The 17,253-nt window shown below is 39.7% G+C and overlaps 1 protein-coding gene across 1 annotated transcript; it reads left to right on the top strand.

Annotated features, from left to right (window-relative positions):
* The first annotated feature begins 134 nt into the window (after positions 1–134).
* Positions 135–16,318, top strand: LOC110372324 (WD and tetratricopeptide repeats protein 1). Its single transcript, XM_064035407.1, has 13 exons — positions 135–577; positions 652–763; positions 6,415–6,593; positions 6,807–7,008; positions 7,410–7,527; positions 7,905–8,014; positions 8,304–8,480; positions 8,950–9,077; positions 9,670–9,914; positions 11,878–12,052; positions 12,441–12,609; positions 14,292–14,453; positions 15,207–16,318. The coding sequence occupies exons 1-12, from the start codon at positions 381–383 to the stop codon at positions 14,451–14,453; spliced, it is 1,974 nt and encodes a 657-aa protein (XP_063891477.1). The 5' UTR covers positions 135–380; the 3' UTR covers positions 15,207–16,318.
* The last annotated feature ends 935 nt before the right edge of the window (positions 16,319–17,253 follow it).

Raw genomic sequence — 17,253 nt, 5'->3', positions numbered from 1 at the left:
ATAATATTATTTACACGATTCCCACTTCAAATGTTTTGAGGTTTTCAAGTATAATGCAACAGAATTAATTTATTTCTAATCACCATAGACTAAAAGAAACAAATTGCTGGCAACTCGGTGACAGCTGTTTGACAGCTCCACTTTTATTTTCGTGAGAAATACCTTCTCTTCGCGAATAAAGCTTTTTGTTGATTGTATTTGTTTGTTCATTGTGTATTCCGCATTGAACTATTAACTATTTTTGTGTATATATTTGTGTACGCCACATAGTAATGTGAAGTAAGATGTGTAACACTATTAATAGATTGAGCCGCAGTTAGTTTGATGAATCGTCTGATTGTGATGGTTGATCAGACATATTGACGAGTTATTTAGCAACAATGGGCAGGAGAGAGGAGCCCGCTTGGGCCAGCGGCACCGTAGGGCTGGTGGCGGCCAGGGAGCGCGGGGACCTCGACAGAAAGTTTCAGACTCGGCTGACGGTGACTCGGCCTATGATCGACAGATTGGGGCTCGAGAAGGAGCTTCACGGACATATGGGATGCGTTAATTGCTTGGAATGGAACCACGACGGATCGTAAGTACTGCTAAATGAGTAGTCATCAACTTTGTAATTGTAACTTGGTACAAAACTCATGAATATAATTATAGAATACTGGCATCAGCATCAGATGATCTCCACGTAATGCTGTGGGATCCTTTCCGCTACAAAGAGCTTATGAACATATCTACAGGACACACTGGGAACATATTCTCTGTAAAGGTGAGTCTGTTCTGCTAAATACCTATCAATGTTATGTATTACTCACACCCCTAACCTATCATTATATTTTACACAAAGTTCAGCTTGTTAATCACAATTTCAACAGTAAAATGCTATAAATACTGTATTAATCTTTCTATCTAATGTCTATCAATGCTAATTACCATTAGAATAATATAAATCTTATCAATAAATTATCTGAACTATAAAGTGTAAATAAACTTGCATTAAACAAAACAATGAGTCTACAAGTTTTTATTGTAAGTACTTAAATTATAATGCAATGTTGTGTGTGTGGTTAGACATGTCTATATTCAGAAAAATTTACAAATGATGAGGAGAAAGCAATTATACATATAAGCTTATTACTGAATAGAATCCAGTTGGAACTTGAAATACACCTGATAAGAAAACAGATGGCAGAGAGATGATTCCTTCTCATGTAATTGGGATCCATTTGAGAAGAAGGCATTTGAGAGTTGGTTTGTAGTGGAAAATGCTGGAGAACTACTTTCCACATTGGAGTAAACTATAGCCTATGTTCTTTGTCAGGCTCTAGCTATACTATCTATGTATCAAATGTCATTTACATGAGTTCGGTATTTATGGTGTGAAAATCAGAAATGCAGAGAGATTTATATTTGGAAATAATTTACATACATATAGATAATCAAATATGATATTTAAATTAAAAATATACCTACAGAAAACATTACCAATGGTTTAGAGCCTAAAAGACTCTCTCTTCTCTTTTTATTTGAAATCTGTTCTCATAACCTACATAGTTGTTTTCATGATATAGTGACTTCACACTGATAAAGGAATGATTCATCATGACCTACACATCTCCATCTTGATTTTTTACTGTCAACAAGTAGGCTAGACTTGTTTATTTATTGTTATTATTCATACTACAACTACATATTGTTTACTCAGCTACATCTGGTTAAACTGGTAGCAGAACCAACATAATTGGGAAAAGGCTTGGGAGATGAAAAGTATTGTGTAGATGTAAAACATATTTATGCCCATATATACTACTTTAAACATGTTCTACATATCCTGTTCAAGAATATTGGCAAGTTTAAGCAGTGCTTATCTACAGTTGCAGCAAAAATGCATTTATTAAGTACCATCAATAATGATTACGAACTAAGCTATTCCAGAAAAATGCAATCTCTGTGTATAAAATTATATAACTAAATATAACAAGAACACTGTTTCCCATCATATAGGTATAAATTCTTTCATGTGAACCTAAACTTTATAAAACAATATTATACATTTTTGTTCTTTTGTACAAAAGAATGGTTAAACAATGAAGTATTTAGGTCATCCATTATCTGTTGGTTAATCATAGAATTCCACAGATACCAAAAATTGCAAGTCATGGTGACGGGTTTTTAATGCTGAGCGGTTAAAGCAAATTGTGGTATTAGAACAAAAACGTAAATTCAGTTAGTGCCTCATGAAAGGCGAGATAATGATAATGACGAGTTCTGATCTGATTATCAGATCCTGGATGTGAGAACCAGGTGGAAGTGTTTGCTACTTCGAATCTTATAAGCCATTTATATTTGAAAATTATGACTTAACAAAGTAAGAAGCATCCTAGTAGAAATAACAAAAAATGTGTGAGGTGAACTTTTTTTAGAAACTTGGATATTCATGATACCCAAGAGGTCATATGGAACTAAAAGTGTAATATATATCAACGATGCCATTGTCATTATTTTGATAGTGGCTTCAGCTTTTATCTGCATACTGGCCAGTTACAAATATACCTATAGGAAATCACAATTTTTCTTTCGAGAATTTCTCAGTTGTAAATCCTCCTTGTAGGTCATAGAGTTCTCAGTAATAAAATATGCGCCTGGCTAATGGCATTTCAGCAAGGGCGGATCCAGCTTCGGCGTCAGGGGGGGGTCACACAGTCGTGGTCAAGTCACAAAAAATATTATATTGTAGCGTATACTTCTTTTAATATTAAAAGTAGTAGTATAAATACAATAAATGCGATCGTAGCGAATGTTAAGAAAAATGTTTTCATGTAGAAAATGGCCCGAGCAGAGTGAGCGCAATTTCACGTATTTATACTACACACACGTGCCAAACAAAAAAGCGCGAGCGAAGCGAGCGCGAAAATTTTTGTTCAGGTCGAGGACTAAGGTTAAAAAAGTATTTTTATGTAAAAAATGGTCTGAGCTAAGTTAACGCGATTTCTAGGACATAACCACAGATGCAAAATTGAAAAAAAGCGCGAGCGAAGCGAGCGCGAAAATTTTTATTCAGTTCGAGGACTAAAAGTAGATGAAAACGCTTTCTTGCTGTATAACAAATATACAGCACAAATACAAGAAAGTGCGGTCATAGCTTGAACGTTAAACGTTTGAAAAGTATTGTGTACGCAGAAAAGGGCGCGTACGTTTTTTATTGCAGCAACAGTAAAACATTTTCTGTGAAAACTTCAATTGTCTTACTATTGGTATGAGTTCAGGGCCGTCTCTAGCTCATGTAGCGCCTGGGTGCAATCATCACCCAAGCGCCACCTATGTATCTATTGAAAGATTTTGAGTAGTACATATTGATCGAAGTACTTTACAAGGAATATAAATAAGGACGATCGAACGAAAGTCACTTTTTTTGGTAGGTAAAGGACCTAAAAAATGTTTCCAAATCATTGTAGGCTTAAACTGTTGGCCAGAATTAAGTTACGAAAGTCGAGACAGGACAACGTAATTTTAAAAATATGCGCGAGCGAAGCGAGCGCGCAAATTTTTTAATTTTGGGACACAAAAAGTTCATAAGTTTTAAAAAGCGCTGTAAAGTAACAAGCAGTCGGAAGCGCCAACTGTCTTGTTTTTGAGGACTCCATTAATATTTTTTTTGCTATATTTGACTTATGAAGTTATCAAGGCAAGGTATGTATAATATGGCACGAGCGAAGCGAGCGCGAAATTTTTTGAGCCTATGACACAAAAGCACCTGATTAAGTACATTGTAAAGCAACAAGAAGCCGCGAGCGCAGTGAGCGCGAACTTTTTTAAATTATTTGTTAGAAGAGTCACAAATCAGACTGGGAATTACGTACAAATAAAAAGGAACCGTGGTTAGAGCGAGTGCCATTTGTGTTCGTTGATTCGGTGCGTCAATAAAAATAATAAACAATCAGAAATACAGTACAGTACAGTCATTTACTCGCGAGCGTAGCGAGCTAGAATTTTTTCACTTAGTTGGGGGATGTTAAAAGTTAAAAATAATTAATCCAACAAAGCAAAGGCGACTTTTTTGTCAGTATCATGATGGTATCATGATACAATGTGGAACTTCCTTATCGAACGGGTGTAATTTCTTCGACATTTCCTAGTGGTGGGGCGTCCCGCGGCGCCCCTGATATTGAGGCGCCCGCCCGGGTTATTCGCACACCCTGCACCATAGGTTAAGACGGCCCTGTATAAGATATAGCATGCAATGTAGACAACTCGGACAGCGGATTCTTAGTAACAGGGTCCCGTTTCCCCCTTTTGGGTACGGATAAAGAGTAAATAAAGAATAGAGAGCGAGCGTTGCGAGCACGAATTCTTCAGCAAAACTACTCTACCTGTAACTATGTAGCTATCTACCTATTCACTCGGAATAAAAATTATCTTATACTTATAACAAACACATAAAACATCGTGTTTAACCATTTCAATTATTGGTCCTCTTAGGTCCTGAACCTGGCCCAGGGGGGGGTCATGACCTTGTGACCTACCCCCTGGATCCGCCGTTGCATTTAAGCCTAGCTTTCGTAGGTACCTAAATAATTCGTAATCTATTTATATAAAAATGAAACCCGCTTTCCGTTGTCACGACATAACATGAAAACGGCTTGACCAATTTGGCTGAAAATTAGAGGGGAGGTAACTTAGACCCGGGAGAAGGTTTTAGGATAGTTTATGTCACCATTCGGCTACGGGACGCGGGTGAAACCGCGGTCGAAAGCTAGTACGAGATAAAAGTTCTACATTTCAATACAGATATCCCTACATCAATAATAATGTAATATAGGCCGTGTCACGCGCATGCAGAATTGTTACAAGACTGATTGCCCTAACAATAGCGTGTCAATTGTTAATACATTCGTTACTATTCAAAACCAATTGTGTCTTCGATACCAATTGTGGTTTTCCTTAGGGTGATTGTATACCGATCTCATCTGTTTTACTTGAGAGTCTAGTGGAGATTTTTACGCAAAAAATGTGCGCAGCAGAATGGCGGATGTACCTACCCTTAAAGATTAGTTTTTTTTGTAGTTATTTGGTACTTCCTGTGTAAAATTGAAGTAAAATAAAACTGATAAAAAAAATTGTTGTCTTAATATAAGGGTCTGCATTCCGAAATGTCTTTCGCAACTTGATAGGTTCAATTTGTCACTGTTAATCGCAAATGTGGTATAGTATTACATGGTACAGCTTATTTATAGACTCAGCCAGCATCTTGCATGAATGAAATACTCAACAAATCTTTATTTTAAAACACACCACAATTTGTAAGGGATTATCATTTAAATATTTTCTCATTGTGTTTCCATAGTTGTGTCTATCCATGTAACGCATTCAGATAATAATAATATTATAGTTTGTCACAACATTTTTATTATTACTTATGTATTAATTTAGCGTGTATTTGCGAGACTGTGAAGTAAGCCTTTATATTTGTTTGCGTTGAACAATTTTTGTTATAATCGATATCATAATGGGTTTATGCTGTGAATTCATGTCATTATATTTTGTGAGTCATGAATTCACCATTATTTAATTTTAGATTTGAATAGGTTTTAACTTGACTAAATGGAATAGTATAAAGGAGCCTAGGAGTTCAAAGGTTTTATACTAGTTTTCATTCCTACATAAGTTAGGTACTATCTCTTTACTCATGCTTTTATTAAGTTTTCCAGTGTTTAGTGTGTATGAGAGAGGTGGAGAGAGAAAGAGAGATATTAGAGATTACAGCATCGTCTATTTTACACACTTGTAACTGAAGTCTTGAAAAATATTCGTTGCTGTTAACAAGTTGAATAACTTTGACACACATGTGACAATAATCCTTGCCAAAAAGTATTCCTAGTATTTTTTGGGCTAAGTGCCAGTTAGCTTCCCATTTATGGTGATATATGATTACCTAGTTTTTGATCTAGATAAGAGTGCAGAGATATGGAGGGGCCACGAAATAACTTTCTTTGGGCCTAAGTTGCCCAAATATAGAGCTTATAAATTTTTCAAAATGTAGAGTTGGAGCCTAAAGTTATAGAACGGGTTTGACAGAAATCTTTCACTGTTGGAGAGTTAGACTATCCGCGAGTAACATAGGCTATATTTTAACACAGTACGGGAAGCGGCTCTCCCGGTACGCGTATCATTGTCATTTATGTATTAGTTGTGTTAGCACGTTTGACAACGTCAAAAATCGTCCAATTACCCCTCCCGCTGTGGGTTAGCAGCGGTGAGTGAGTGTCAGTCAAACGATCTCGCAGCCCCAGCAGACCTTGGCCCTGCTGGGCCCCGCTGGGACCCATAACATGCTCATCAATAGCTTATCATGTGGCTAATTAAATCGACCGTGTGTAAAGTTGTCCCAATATTTGTGAATATTTTGATGTTTGTCGGCAGTTCCTGTCCCCGGACGTGATAGCGACGTGCGCGGCGGACGGCACGGTGCGAGCACGCGGCATCCGCTCCAACACGCCGCTGCTGGAGTGCGTGTGCCACTGCGCCCGCGTCAAGCGCCTCGCGACTGCGCCCGACAACCCGCACCTGCTGTGGTCTGCGGGCGAGGATGGACTCATACTGTGAGTTCATTAGTTCTTACCCCCAACGCAAAATGGGGAGGGGGGTGTTATAAGACTCCTACGAGTGTGTGTTTGCAAAAGTATTTTATGTATCCGTACCCAAAGGGTAAAACAGAACCCTAGTACTAAGACTGCTGTCCATCTGTCTGTAACCTGGCTGTATTTCATGGCCAGTGATAGAAAGACAATTGAAGATATTTTTTTCTTCCCCAGCCAACACGACCTGCGAACTTCCCACAGCTGTAACCCCGACTCGGCCAATGTTCTCGTGAACCTACTGAACCACCTCGGTCGGTACGCCGAAGCGAAGTGTGTGGCCGTCAACCCCCGGCGCCCCTACCAACTGGCTGTGGGCGCCAACGACTTCTATGTGAGGCTGTACGATACCAGGATGATCAAACTCGCTAGGTTACAGGTAAGACCCCCCCACAGATGTAAGCAACTCGGCCAATGTTCTCATGAACCTACAGGATTATCTTTGTCGGTCGTCACAATATACAACTTTTGTGAAAGGCTGCCCCAAAGAGGTCTTGATCCCTCCTAAAACTTTATGTATGCTAACGTAATGTAATGGTGCCAAGCGTCGAGATATCAAGAGTTGGGAGACCAAGCTTCATATTTGAAAGCGTTGTGGCACCAAAATATTTTAACTTTAACTCAGCGTATCGACGCTTGATATGCCGATGCTTGGTGTCTTAACGCTTGATATTCTGGCATTCGGCGTCTAGTTTAGCTTTCCCTTTTTAGTCTTTCCAATGAAAATCCTACACACTATCATATGCAGACCTATATGTTTGGTAATTTGTGTCTGGGCAGGTGAACGCGCCGGCGTCTCGTCAGATGTGGGAGCGGCAGAACATGCGCTGCTCGCGCGCGGGGCACGGCGACCCCGACAACAACATCCCCCGCGCCGCCGTGCACTACTTCGCGCCCGGTAACGTACTAATAAAGCTTGCATATTGCCTAATATTCAGAGTTTGTTAATAAAGGAATAGAGAGTTCTCGATACGTTTTCATGCCTCAGCTGATTAAAATGGTCGTATGTAACATCATCAATATATAAATCACAAAATAACTTTTAATATATCGTGAAATGCAGTGTTTACAATGAGACTAAAACCCAATGACAGGTTCATTTAATAAAGAGTTCGAAAAGTGAATGCTACCTTATTTACCTCTCTTAATAAACGAGTTGCAGTCATCTACACTACACTTATGTAACTTTCTTATTATAGGTATTGCCAGACAATCCTTATTTTTTATTTATTGATTTTTTTGGGACAAAATGACATTCCTGTTTTGATGTTCCAGGTCACCTCTCTATGGAGCCAAATGAACACACTTTCCCCAAGAAGGCGACCACGTACGTCGCCTTCAGCAACGATGGCAACGAGCTGCTCGTCAATCTAGGTTCTGAACAGGTAACGTGTTCTCTAACTTCCTTAGTGTGGTCTATTAATACATGTTGGTCTTTTCGACAATTAAAACGCGTGGTATACCTATTTCTTTCGATTCTCAAAAATATACAACAAAATATTTGTATTGAAAATGGTTTCAACCTTACATAAAAATCATCAGTTTTTATTCCAGCCCATAGGACATAGAAGTCTCCTTTTGCAATAAACGATATGATATGATAAACCGTTTTGTCCGGTCCTGAGTTTGACCGTACCTGACCTGAATATGTTTAAGAAAGCACTTTTGTTCCAGGTCTACCTATTCGACATAAACTCAGCGCGGCGTCCCGTCTTAGTAGAGAGCTTCATCATCCAACACAACCACGGCAACCGAGCCGGAGACCCCAAGCTGTCCCCGAGGAACGGCACCAACGGCACCACCCTGCCGCCGCCACACCTGCCCGACAGGGTGCGGCAGCTCAAGGAGATGGTGAGGACTGTGCTATATACTGCATGATATCATATCTATAGCCAACGGCACAACGGCACCACCCTGCCGCCGCCACACCTGCCCGACAGGGTGCGGCAGCTCAAGGAGATGGTGAGGACTGTGCTATATACTGCATGATATCATATCTATAGCCAACGGCACAACGGCACCACCCTGCCGCCGCCACACCTGCCCGACAGGGTGCGGCAGCTCAAGGAGATGGTGAGGACTGTGCTATATACTGCATGATATCATATCTATAGCCAACGGCACAACGGCACCACCTGCCGCCGCCACACCTGCCCGACAGGGTGCGGCAGCTCAAGGAGATGGTGAGGACTGTGCTATATACTGCATGATATCATATCTATAGCCAACGGCACAACGGCACCACCCTGCCGCCACACTGATATTTTAAGTGACAAGTTGTATTTCAGAACTGTGATTTGACTATGATATCTGTTTTCAGGCGAACGACTTCGTGAACAAGGGCAACTACTCGACGGCGGTGGAGCTGTACAACGACGCCATCGCCGCCTGCCCCGACTGCGCCATCCTCTACTCCAACCGCGCCGCCGCGCTCATGCGACGCGGCTGGTACGTACCTACTGCTCAGCACACTAGTGTGCATATAGTGTACCACGACGCCATCGCCGCCTGCCCCGACTGCGCCATCCTCTGCTCAACCGCGCCGCCGCGCTCATGCGACGCGGCTGGTACGTACCTACTGCTCAGCACACTAGTGTGCATATAGTGTACCACGACGCCATCGCCGCCTGCCCCGACTGCGCCATCCTCTACTCCAACCGCGCCGCCGCGCTCATGCGACGCGGCTGGTACGTACCTACTGCTCAGCACACTAGTGTGCATATAGTGTACCACGACGCCATCGCCGCCTGCCCCGACTGCGCCATCCTCTACTCCAACCGCGCCGCCGCGCTCATGCGACGCGGCTGGTACGTACCTACTGCTCAGCACACTAGTGTGCATATAGTGTACCACGACGCCATCGCCAGGACATATTTTATGTAGGACTTTCATACTAGGATTTTCTGACCGACCGATCAGTGGGTTCTGTGTTTCTCCTTAAAAAAATCGGTCACCGATTATCGGACGTGAGGCGACCTTAAAAACCACTGTACAATGACCATAAAAACCACTGTATAATCCTTACAAATTGCATCCACAGGTCAGGCGACACTTACGCCGCAATAAAAGACTGCTACAAAGCTATCAAGCTGGACTCTTCCCACGTCAAATCCCACTTCCGTCTCGCCAAGGGTCTGATGGACCTCAAGCGAGCCCGGGAGGCACACGAGTGTCTCCTGTACTTCAAGGACAAGTTCCCAAGACATGCGACCAGTCATGCAGTATTCCTGCTGCAGAAAGATATCAATGTGGCTCTAGAAAGTATGGAGACTACGCCCGATGAAGGTAGGATGTGGTTTTAGATTTATTAAGTTTTTAAGATTTAGTTAAGAGCGCTATTACAAAATCGAATTGCTCAGTTGTAGGTAAATTAGACGATAGCCGGCAGCACTTGCGCATGTGTGCGTCTAGTGAAATACGCAACGCACACCTGCGGACCGCCACGCGGCACAAACAAACTTGAGACTTTGCCACTTTTTTCCGAAATAATTTATTGTTTTTTATAGTTTATTAAATATTATTTGTACCGATGAATTTTATAACCTAGAATAGCTCGATTGAGTTACAATAAACAAGTAATCGTTTACAATTTTTAAATTATTTAATCGACAACCAAACTTTTCACCATGTTTATCAATTATAAGTAATTGATTTATAAAAAAACTAAATTCTATAATTCGTCTTCCATGTATTGTATCTTCATTTTCCTGCAACAATGAAAACTAGGAATGTAGATAGTTTATTAAAACAAATATGTCACGTATACCTTTTGCGGGTGACAAAAAATACTTACCATATTATTTGTACTGGTATTCAATTGAGTCTGATAGTCTGAATTAAATATGCTTTCATTATCCTGCAAGAATCAAAGAAGTCCAATTACATTATTATGCAACAGCGAAACTAACGACGATGAAACTTAATTACATATTTCTTATAACCAACATCAAAAAAAGAGCAGCCTATCTATAACATTTTCGCATTAGAATATCATGGGCTAATACTTATGTATATTACATTTCAATCAGATCATTATAACTAATAAATAAAATAAAAACTCACTAGTATCAAAACGTGTTAGTTGCGCAGGTTGCGCTATATTTTTCGAACTCCGGCGAGTTTACGCGGCGCAACAGCGAGCGATACGTCCCTCCTCGGTAAGCGCCTGGCGCTGACTAAAGTTGAACACCGCGCGTCACAAGATTTATATTGATTTTTGCATTGCAAACAAAAATTATTTTAAAATATTGTTTTACTTTTAAATAGACCAATTTTTTTTTTCAAGATTTATAACAATACCACCTTAATTATTAAATGTTTTTTATTTGAATTTGGATTATACTTTCATAGATAAAAAATATAGTTTCGTACGGAAAATTGTCAGTAACTCTCAGTTTTATAGAATTATTTTTGGTGTAATACTGTATGAATTGTAATAAATTGCTTTAAGCACTTTAAAGTACAAGATATAGTTGTATCTTGAACATTTTTATAAATGGTTAAATTGCTATATCCTCGGAGTACCAAAGCATCAAAAGATACCCAAAAGCAACATTTTATGAAACATCCTTTGCAGAGACAAAGATTTTACTGATGTACGTGGACAAATTAAAATATTTATTTAAAACACCTTCAAGATAAATGATCAAACTTTCTTAATCTTATTTTTGTTTTTTTATTGTGACTATATCCAAAGCATCAAAACTCGTATAAAACGTTTAAATTCGCAAAAATTTGTGATAGCCCTCTTAAAGACATAAGAAGAATTGTGAGGTAGATGCTCGTTCCACTCTCAATTTTTTGAAAAAATCTGTTAAATGACTAAGATTTTTTGTATTTATTATTATTAAAATACATAGTGGATTATAACTGAATTATGACGACATAAGTTTTCGAAATGTCAATAAATTAAAATCATGCTATGCCTAATTAATTCTAAATATAGACGCATTATTTAACAGATTTTTACTCTCTTACGAAAAAACAAATGAAATATAACGCAGTGAAGTCACACTTATTTTTTTCTTTTTATTTATCTCCTCCTCATAAACTCCTTTATATGCTACCCCTATGTTCTTCTCTATGCACTACCCCTATGTAGTCTTCCCTTTATTCCTTTAACGGATCCCACATCGGATAGTATGTGCCCACAACCTTTTTTGATACCTAGACCCACCCCTATATCATTTACGTTTTAGAAAATAAATGACATATTTAGCACTTACGACACAAATTGTCTAACAACCAGTTGAAACTCCAGCAGCCACGGAATCTGAGGACAGCCAGCCCACCAGCGTGCTGGAGCGGCAGCTACGTACCGCCGCGTTAGACTACTCGCAGAGGTTCCTGGGACACTGCAATACTACTACTGATATTAAAGAGGCCAACTTCTTGGGCCCTGATGCTAATTATATTGCTGCTGGGTGAGTGATAAAGTTTTTTTGTCGTTGATTGAAAATCCATTATGTGATGTCATTGTATGCTCTTTAGGTAAGTAAATAGTAAAAATATAGTTGTGGACGCCATGTTTACAGTTTATTAAATCTCCAAAATATTTCTTAATGTTTTTTTTTACCATGCCCAGTCCCAAAAATTATCGATAATATAATAATATTAATTATTTTTGTAACAAGAACCTTGACATTTATGCTATGATTCTTAATTCTTAAGTAGAAAACTGCCATATGAAGTCCTTTTTCGTCATAGGAACCAGGCCTAAAACCATAGCATAATTTCTTTGTTAGGCTTAAGATGATCGACCGCAACTTTTTCTGAACCAACCCTTTTTATACTGTAACCTGTTTGTCCCAGTTCTGACGACGGCAGCATGTTCATCTGGTGCCGCAAGTCGGGCAACATCATCCGCTGCCTCCGAGGAGACGACTCCATCCTGAACTGCATACAGCTGCACCCCTCCATGTTCCTGCTGGCCACCAGCGGCATCGAGACCGTCGTGCGGCTGTGGAGCCCTAGGCCTGAGGTGTGTATACATCCTCCACTGCATACAGCTGCACCTCCATGTTCCTGCTGGCCACCAGCGGCATCGAGACCGTCGTGCGGCTGTGGAGCCCTAGGCCTGAGGTGTGTATACATCCTCCACTGCATACAGCTGCACCCTCCATGTTCCTGCTGGCCACCAGCGGCATCGAGACCGTCGTGCGGCTGTGGAGCCCTAGGCCTGAGGTGTGTATACATCCTCCACTGCATACAGCTGCACCTCCATGTTCCTGCTGGCCACCAGCGGCATCGAGACCGTCGTGCGGCTGTGGAGCCCTAGGCCTGAGGTGTGTATACATCCTCCACTGCATACAGCTGCACCCCTCCATGTTCCTGCTGGCCACCAGCGGCATCGAGACCGTCGTGCGGCTGTGGAGCCCTAGGCCTGAGGTGTGTATACATCCTCCACTGCATACAGCTGCACCCCTCCATGTTCCTGCTGGCCACCAGCGGCATCGAGACCGTCGTGCGGCTGTGGAGCCCTAGGCCTGAGGTGTGTATACATCCTCCACTGCATACAGCTGCACCCTCCATGTTCCTGCTGGCCACCAGCGGCATCGAGACCGTCGTGCGGCTGTGGAGCCCTAGGCCTGAGGTGTGTATACATCCTCCACTGCATACAGCTGCACCCCTCCATGTTCCTGCTGGCCACCAGCGGCATCGAGACCGTCGTGCGGCTGTGGAGCCCCTAGGCCTGAGGTGTGTATACATCCTCCACTGCATACAGCTGCACCCCTCCATGTTCCTGCTGGCCACCAGCGGCATCGAGACCGTCGTGCGGCTGTGGAGCCCTAGGCCTGAGGTGTGTATACATCCTCCACTGCATACAGCTGCACCCCTCCATGTTCCTGCTGGCCACCAGCGGCATCGAGACCGTCGTGCGGCTGTGGAGCCCTAGGCCTGAGGTGTGTATACATCCTCCACTGCATATACCGAATTATAAAAAATATTTTGTGCTTCTCTCTTATGTTATGTACATCCCCTATGTTCTCTCTTATGTACATCCCCTATATTCTCTCTTATCTACATTCCCTATGTTCTCTCTTATGTACATTCCCTATGTTCTCTCTTATGTACATTCCCTATGTTCTCTCTTATGTACATTCCCTATGTTCTCTCTTATGTTCCCATTCTCTCTTATACATTCCATGTTCTCTTATGTACATTCCTATATTCCTTCTTATACATTCTCTCTTATGTACATTCCCTATGTTCTCTCTTGTACATCCCCATGTTCTCTCTCCTCTATATTCTACATCCCCATGTTCTCTTATGTTACCTCCTATGTTCTCTCTTATGTACATTCCCTATGTTCTCTCTTATGTACATTCCCTATGTTTCCTCTTATGTACTCCCCGTATGTTTTCCCTTATGTACACCCCCTATGTTCTCTCATATGTACTTCCCCTATGTTCTCTCTTATGTACATCCCCTATTTTCTGTCTTATGTACTTCCCCTATGTTCTCTCTTATGTACATCCCCTATTTTCTGTCTTATGTACTTCCCCTATGTTCTCTTATGCACATCCCCTATGTTCTCCCTTATGTACAGTACACCCCCTATGATCTCTTAGATACTCCAACTTGCTACTATTCAAAAGACAAATTGTCTTATGAATTGCAAAGGAAAGTAACTCCATGTAATAATAATTTCCATTCATCCAGGACGGCAAAGAGGAGTCGCGTATAATCCGCGACGCGGGTTCTGCGGCGCAGGCCAACCAGCAGCGCATGCGCAGCGACCCGTTCGAGGCCATGCTGCTCAACATCAGCTTCGCGGGCGGCGCCGAGCGGGACCTGCACTCGCCCGCCTGCAGGCCTACTTAGGTAATATACATACTTTTATAACTGTATGTATGTGGGATTAATACTTTTCGACTTACCAAGGTCCAAAGGGTATGTACAACTCATTGTGGAGGGGCCATTTTTGTAGAACTTTGGATTGAAGTATAACAGATGTTTATAGATGGTCCGTTCCATACCTAGCTTTGGGTGGTGGGAAATGGATATGGCGGGTATATTTAGAGTATTCCAAATTCAAATGTAATTCAAATCGAAAGAGGGTATGTATTATTGTGAAATGAAGGTAGACTAGGTAAAACTATAGTGCGAAAAACTGCAATAGCACTTAAAATCAGAATTATATAGTTCCAATCGCAATGTTTAATGCAAATCATCGTCAAAAGACACTGAATTTATTTTGGTCTATTATAGGAAAGCCCACCCATCAATAATAGGGTAGTGTCCAGGGACGAAATAATGAAATAATATTTAGTCCGCTTTTTAGATAATCAAAAAATATTGGATACGTAATTTTTCTTTTTTTAATTAAACATAAAATGACAAAGATAATACACTTCAAAAATTAGGAGTGGGGGCCTTTTACGTCACAGTGTCCTGAAAATTGTAGCAACTTGTGACGTCACACTCAACTTTAACACGCTATATCTTAACAAGTTCTGATCCAATTTAAAAAAGAAAAAATACGTATCGCTTAATTTTGGACAATCTACAAGACGGACTAATTATTATTTTTTAGGAAACTAGCCTATTCTAATTTGAAACAATTTGTCATTGCAGGTAACACCAGATAAATTATTAAACAATATTTATAGCGGTTAAGAGCGCGGGCGATAAAGATACATTGTAATCATCAGTCGAGTCATTTGTAAATAGTTACTATTATATACATTATTACATATAATTATTAATACGGAGTTATCATTATTTTCCACCTTTTTAAGTTTTACTTTACGATCTTGTACTACGTGTTAGAGATCCTACGTTTGTTAGGGTTTATGAAAAGTAACAATGAAATACGCTCTCTTTCTGTCTAGTCGCTGGTTCGACTCCTGAACAAAGAAATGAATTTTATACAAGTTAGTAAGATATACTTGTGCGAGAAAATATGTATTTTCTAGCCTTGCTGTATAGATTTGTATAACTGTATACATCGTGTTTGCAAAGGTTTACAATACACATCAAATATTAGTGTCATCATATAAACAGATTATAAATTATTATTTATCTCGTGAAATGATGTAGACATTCACAAGATACTGTTTTTAAGACTTAATTTAAAAAAAAAAAAAATAACATACTAACTTTTTGTTAGAACATTATAGGCTAACTTTTTGTTATGTTTCGAATCTTAACGTAGTTATTAAAAACACATGTTCGTGTCGACTAAAACAAAATATATTTGCTTCAAAAGGTTTGAGCGATAAACATGTCTTGCTCAATTTATCTCTAGTGCGTAGTACAATATCATTTTAGTTGTTTCCGTGTGCAAAGTGTCGACAAGGTGCCAAGTTTGTTTTGTTTTTATTTCCACTTTTTGTATATTTTTTATGACGATGTCAATTCGGGGTTTTATAATAAAGCGTTTGTTTAAATTTATTTTTTGGTTGTTATGTGTCAAAATAAAAATGGTGGCTAAGGAATCGATAGTTTACGGAGATATTTTGTATTTAATGTTAAAGAGACACTAGTGAAACTTATATTGGAAAATAATACATATTTATAATATATTTTGACATAGATATAGTTACAAGAACTGAAATATAATCATGAGTCATAGTCTATGGTAATCTGCTGTAAGGAGTTTGGTGAAGTGGGGCTGTGGCGGATGACGGCTGTCTATGGTAGTGAGACTAAATACAAGTATACTTTTAATAAAAGAACTCATTGAATATGATTTGTTTAACTATTATTTTGTGTGGTCCTTCCGAAGTATGTTACCTATCTATATTTGGTTACCTTTTTACACGCTTTTTATTAGCTTCACCTGTATGTTTGTATGTTTGTAACCGACTTCTTTGGGCGCGATTTTGACCCACATCAAATTCTTGTAGTACCTAATTTATCATCTATTTAGCCTTTTCCTTCCTACATATCTTAAGGGTGGTGTATATTAATTGTTGTTAATGTAGTTCGTGAAAATGGGTATTACTCGGTAGCTCTGCTGGCCGTTGTTAATCTGAAGGATATTGAGAATAAGGAGTAAGTAGTAGGTGAAGCAGAGGGACCAGGTATTCCAGATATGCGAAGTCTGGTGCAAAAAGGTTACTTCTCTGCAAAGCACTAAGCTTAGATAGTAGATAGCTTAGGTAGTATTTCTAGAAATACTAATCAGAGATTCATTACAGTAGGATTTGTAGAAATACTAATAAAAAAAAAATACATTGAGGTTTAAAATTCAATGAAACCAGGATGCTTCATGCTTCTAAAAATAATTTATTTGGTGCTATTTTATTCAGGACCAACAATCGCTAATCAATTATATCACATAAAATTAATTTAAAAATTAAAATTAATTTATAGAATCTAATATCAGCCATAATGACAGAAACATACCCCACTCCAGTGATAAGTGGGTGGTTATCATACAGATAGTTCTTCAGACAACTTTAATCTTATAGTTTAATCATAGTTACAAGCAATCTAAAGGCTTTATATGGTAATCCTAGTTAAAGAGGCTCGCCCTTTAGTGATAACAGTAAATTAATAAGGAGTACCTGTATCGGGTCATCCAGTTATATCAACTAAAATTAAATTATAAACATGTTTATGAATGATTGCTTAATGTAGTGCACGTAAACTGTGAGATAAATATACAAATTACAGT

Source organism: Helicoverpa armigera, chromosome 7 (assembly GCF_030705265.1).
Source record: "Helicoverpa armigera isolate CAAS_96S chromosome 7, ASM3070526v1, whole genome shotgun sequence".
NCBI classification, from domain to species: Eukaryota; Metazoa; Arthropoda; class Insecta; order Lepidoptera; family Noctuidae; genus Helicoverpa; species Helicoverpa armigera.
The sequence above is the reverse complement of the archived record's forward strand: the minus strand, read 5'-3'. Positions and strand labels throughout refer to the sequence as shown.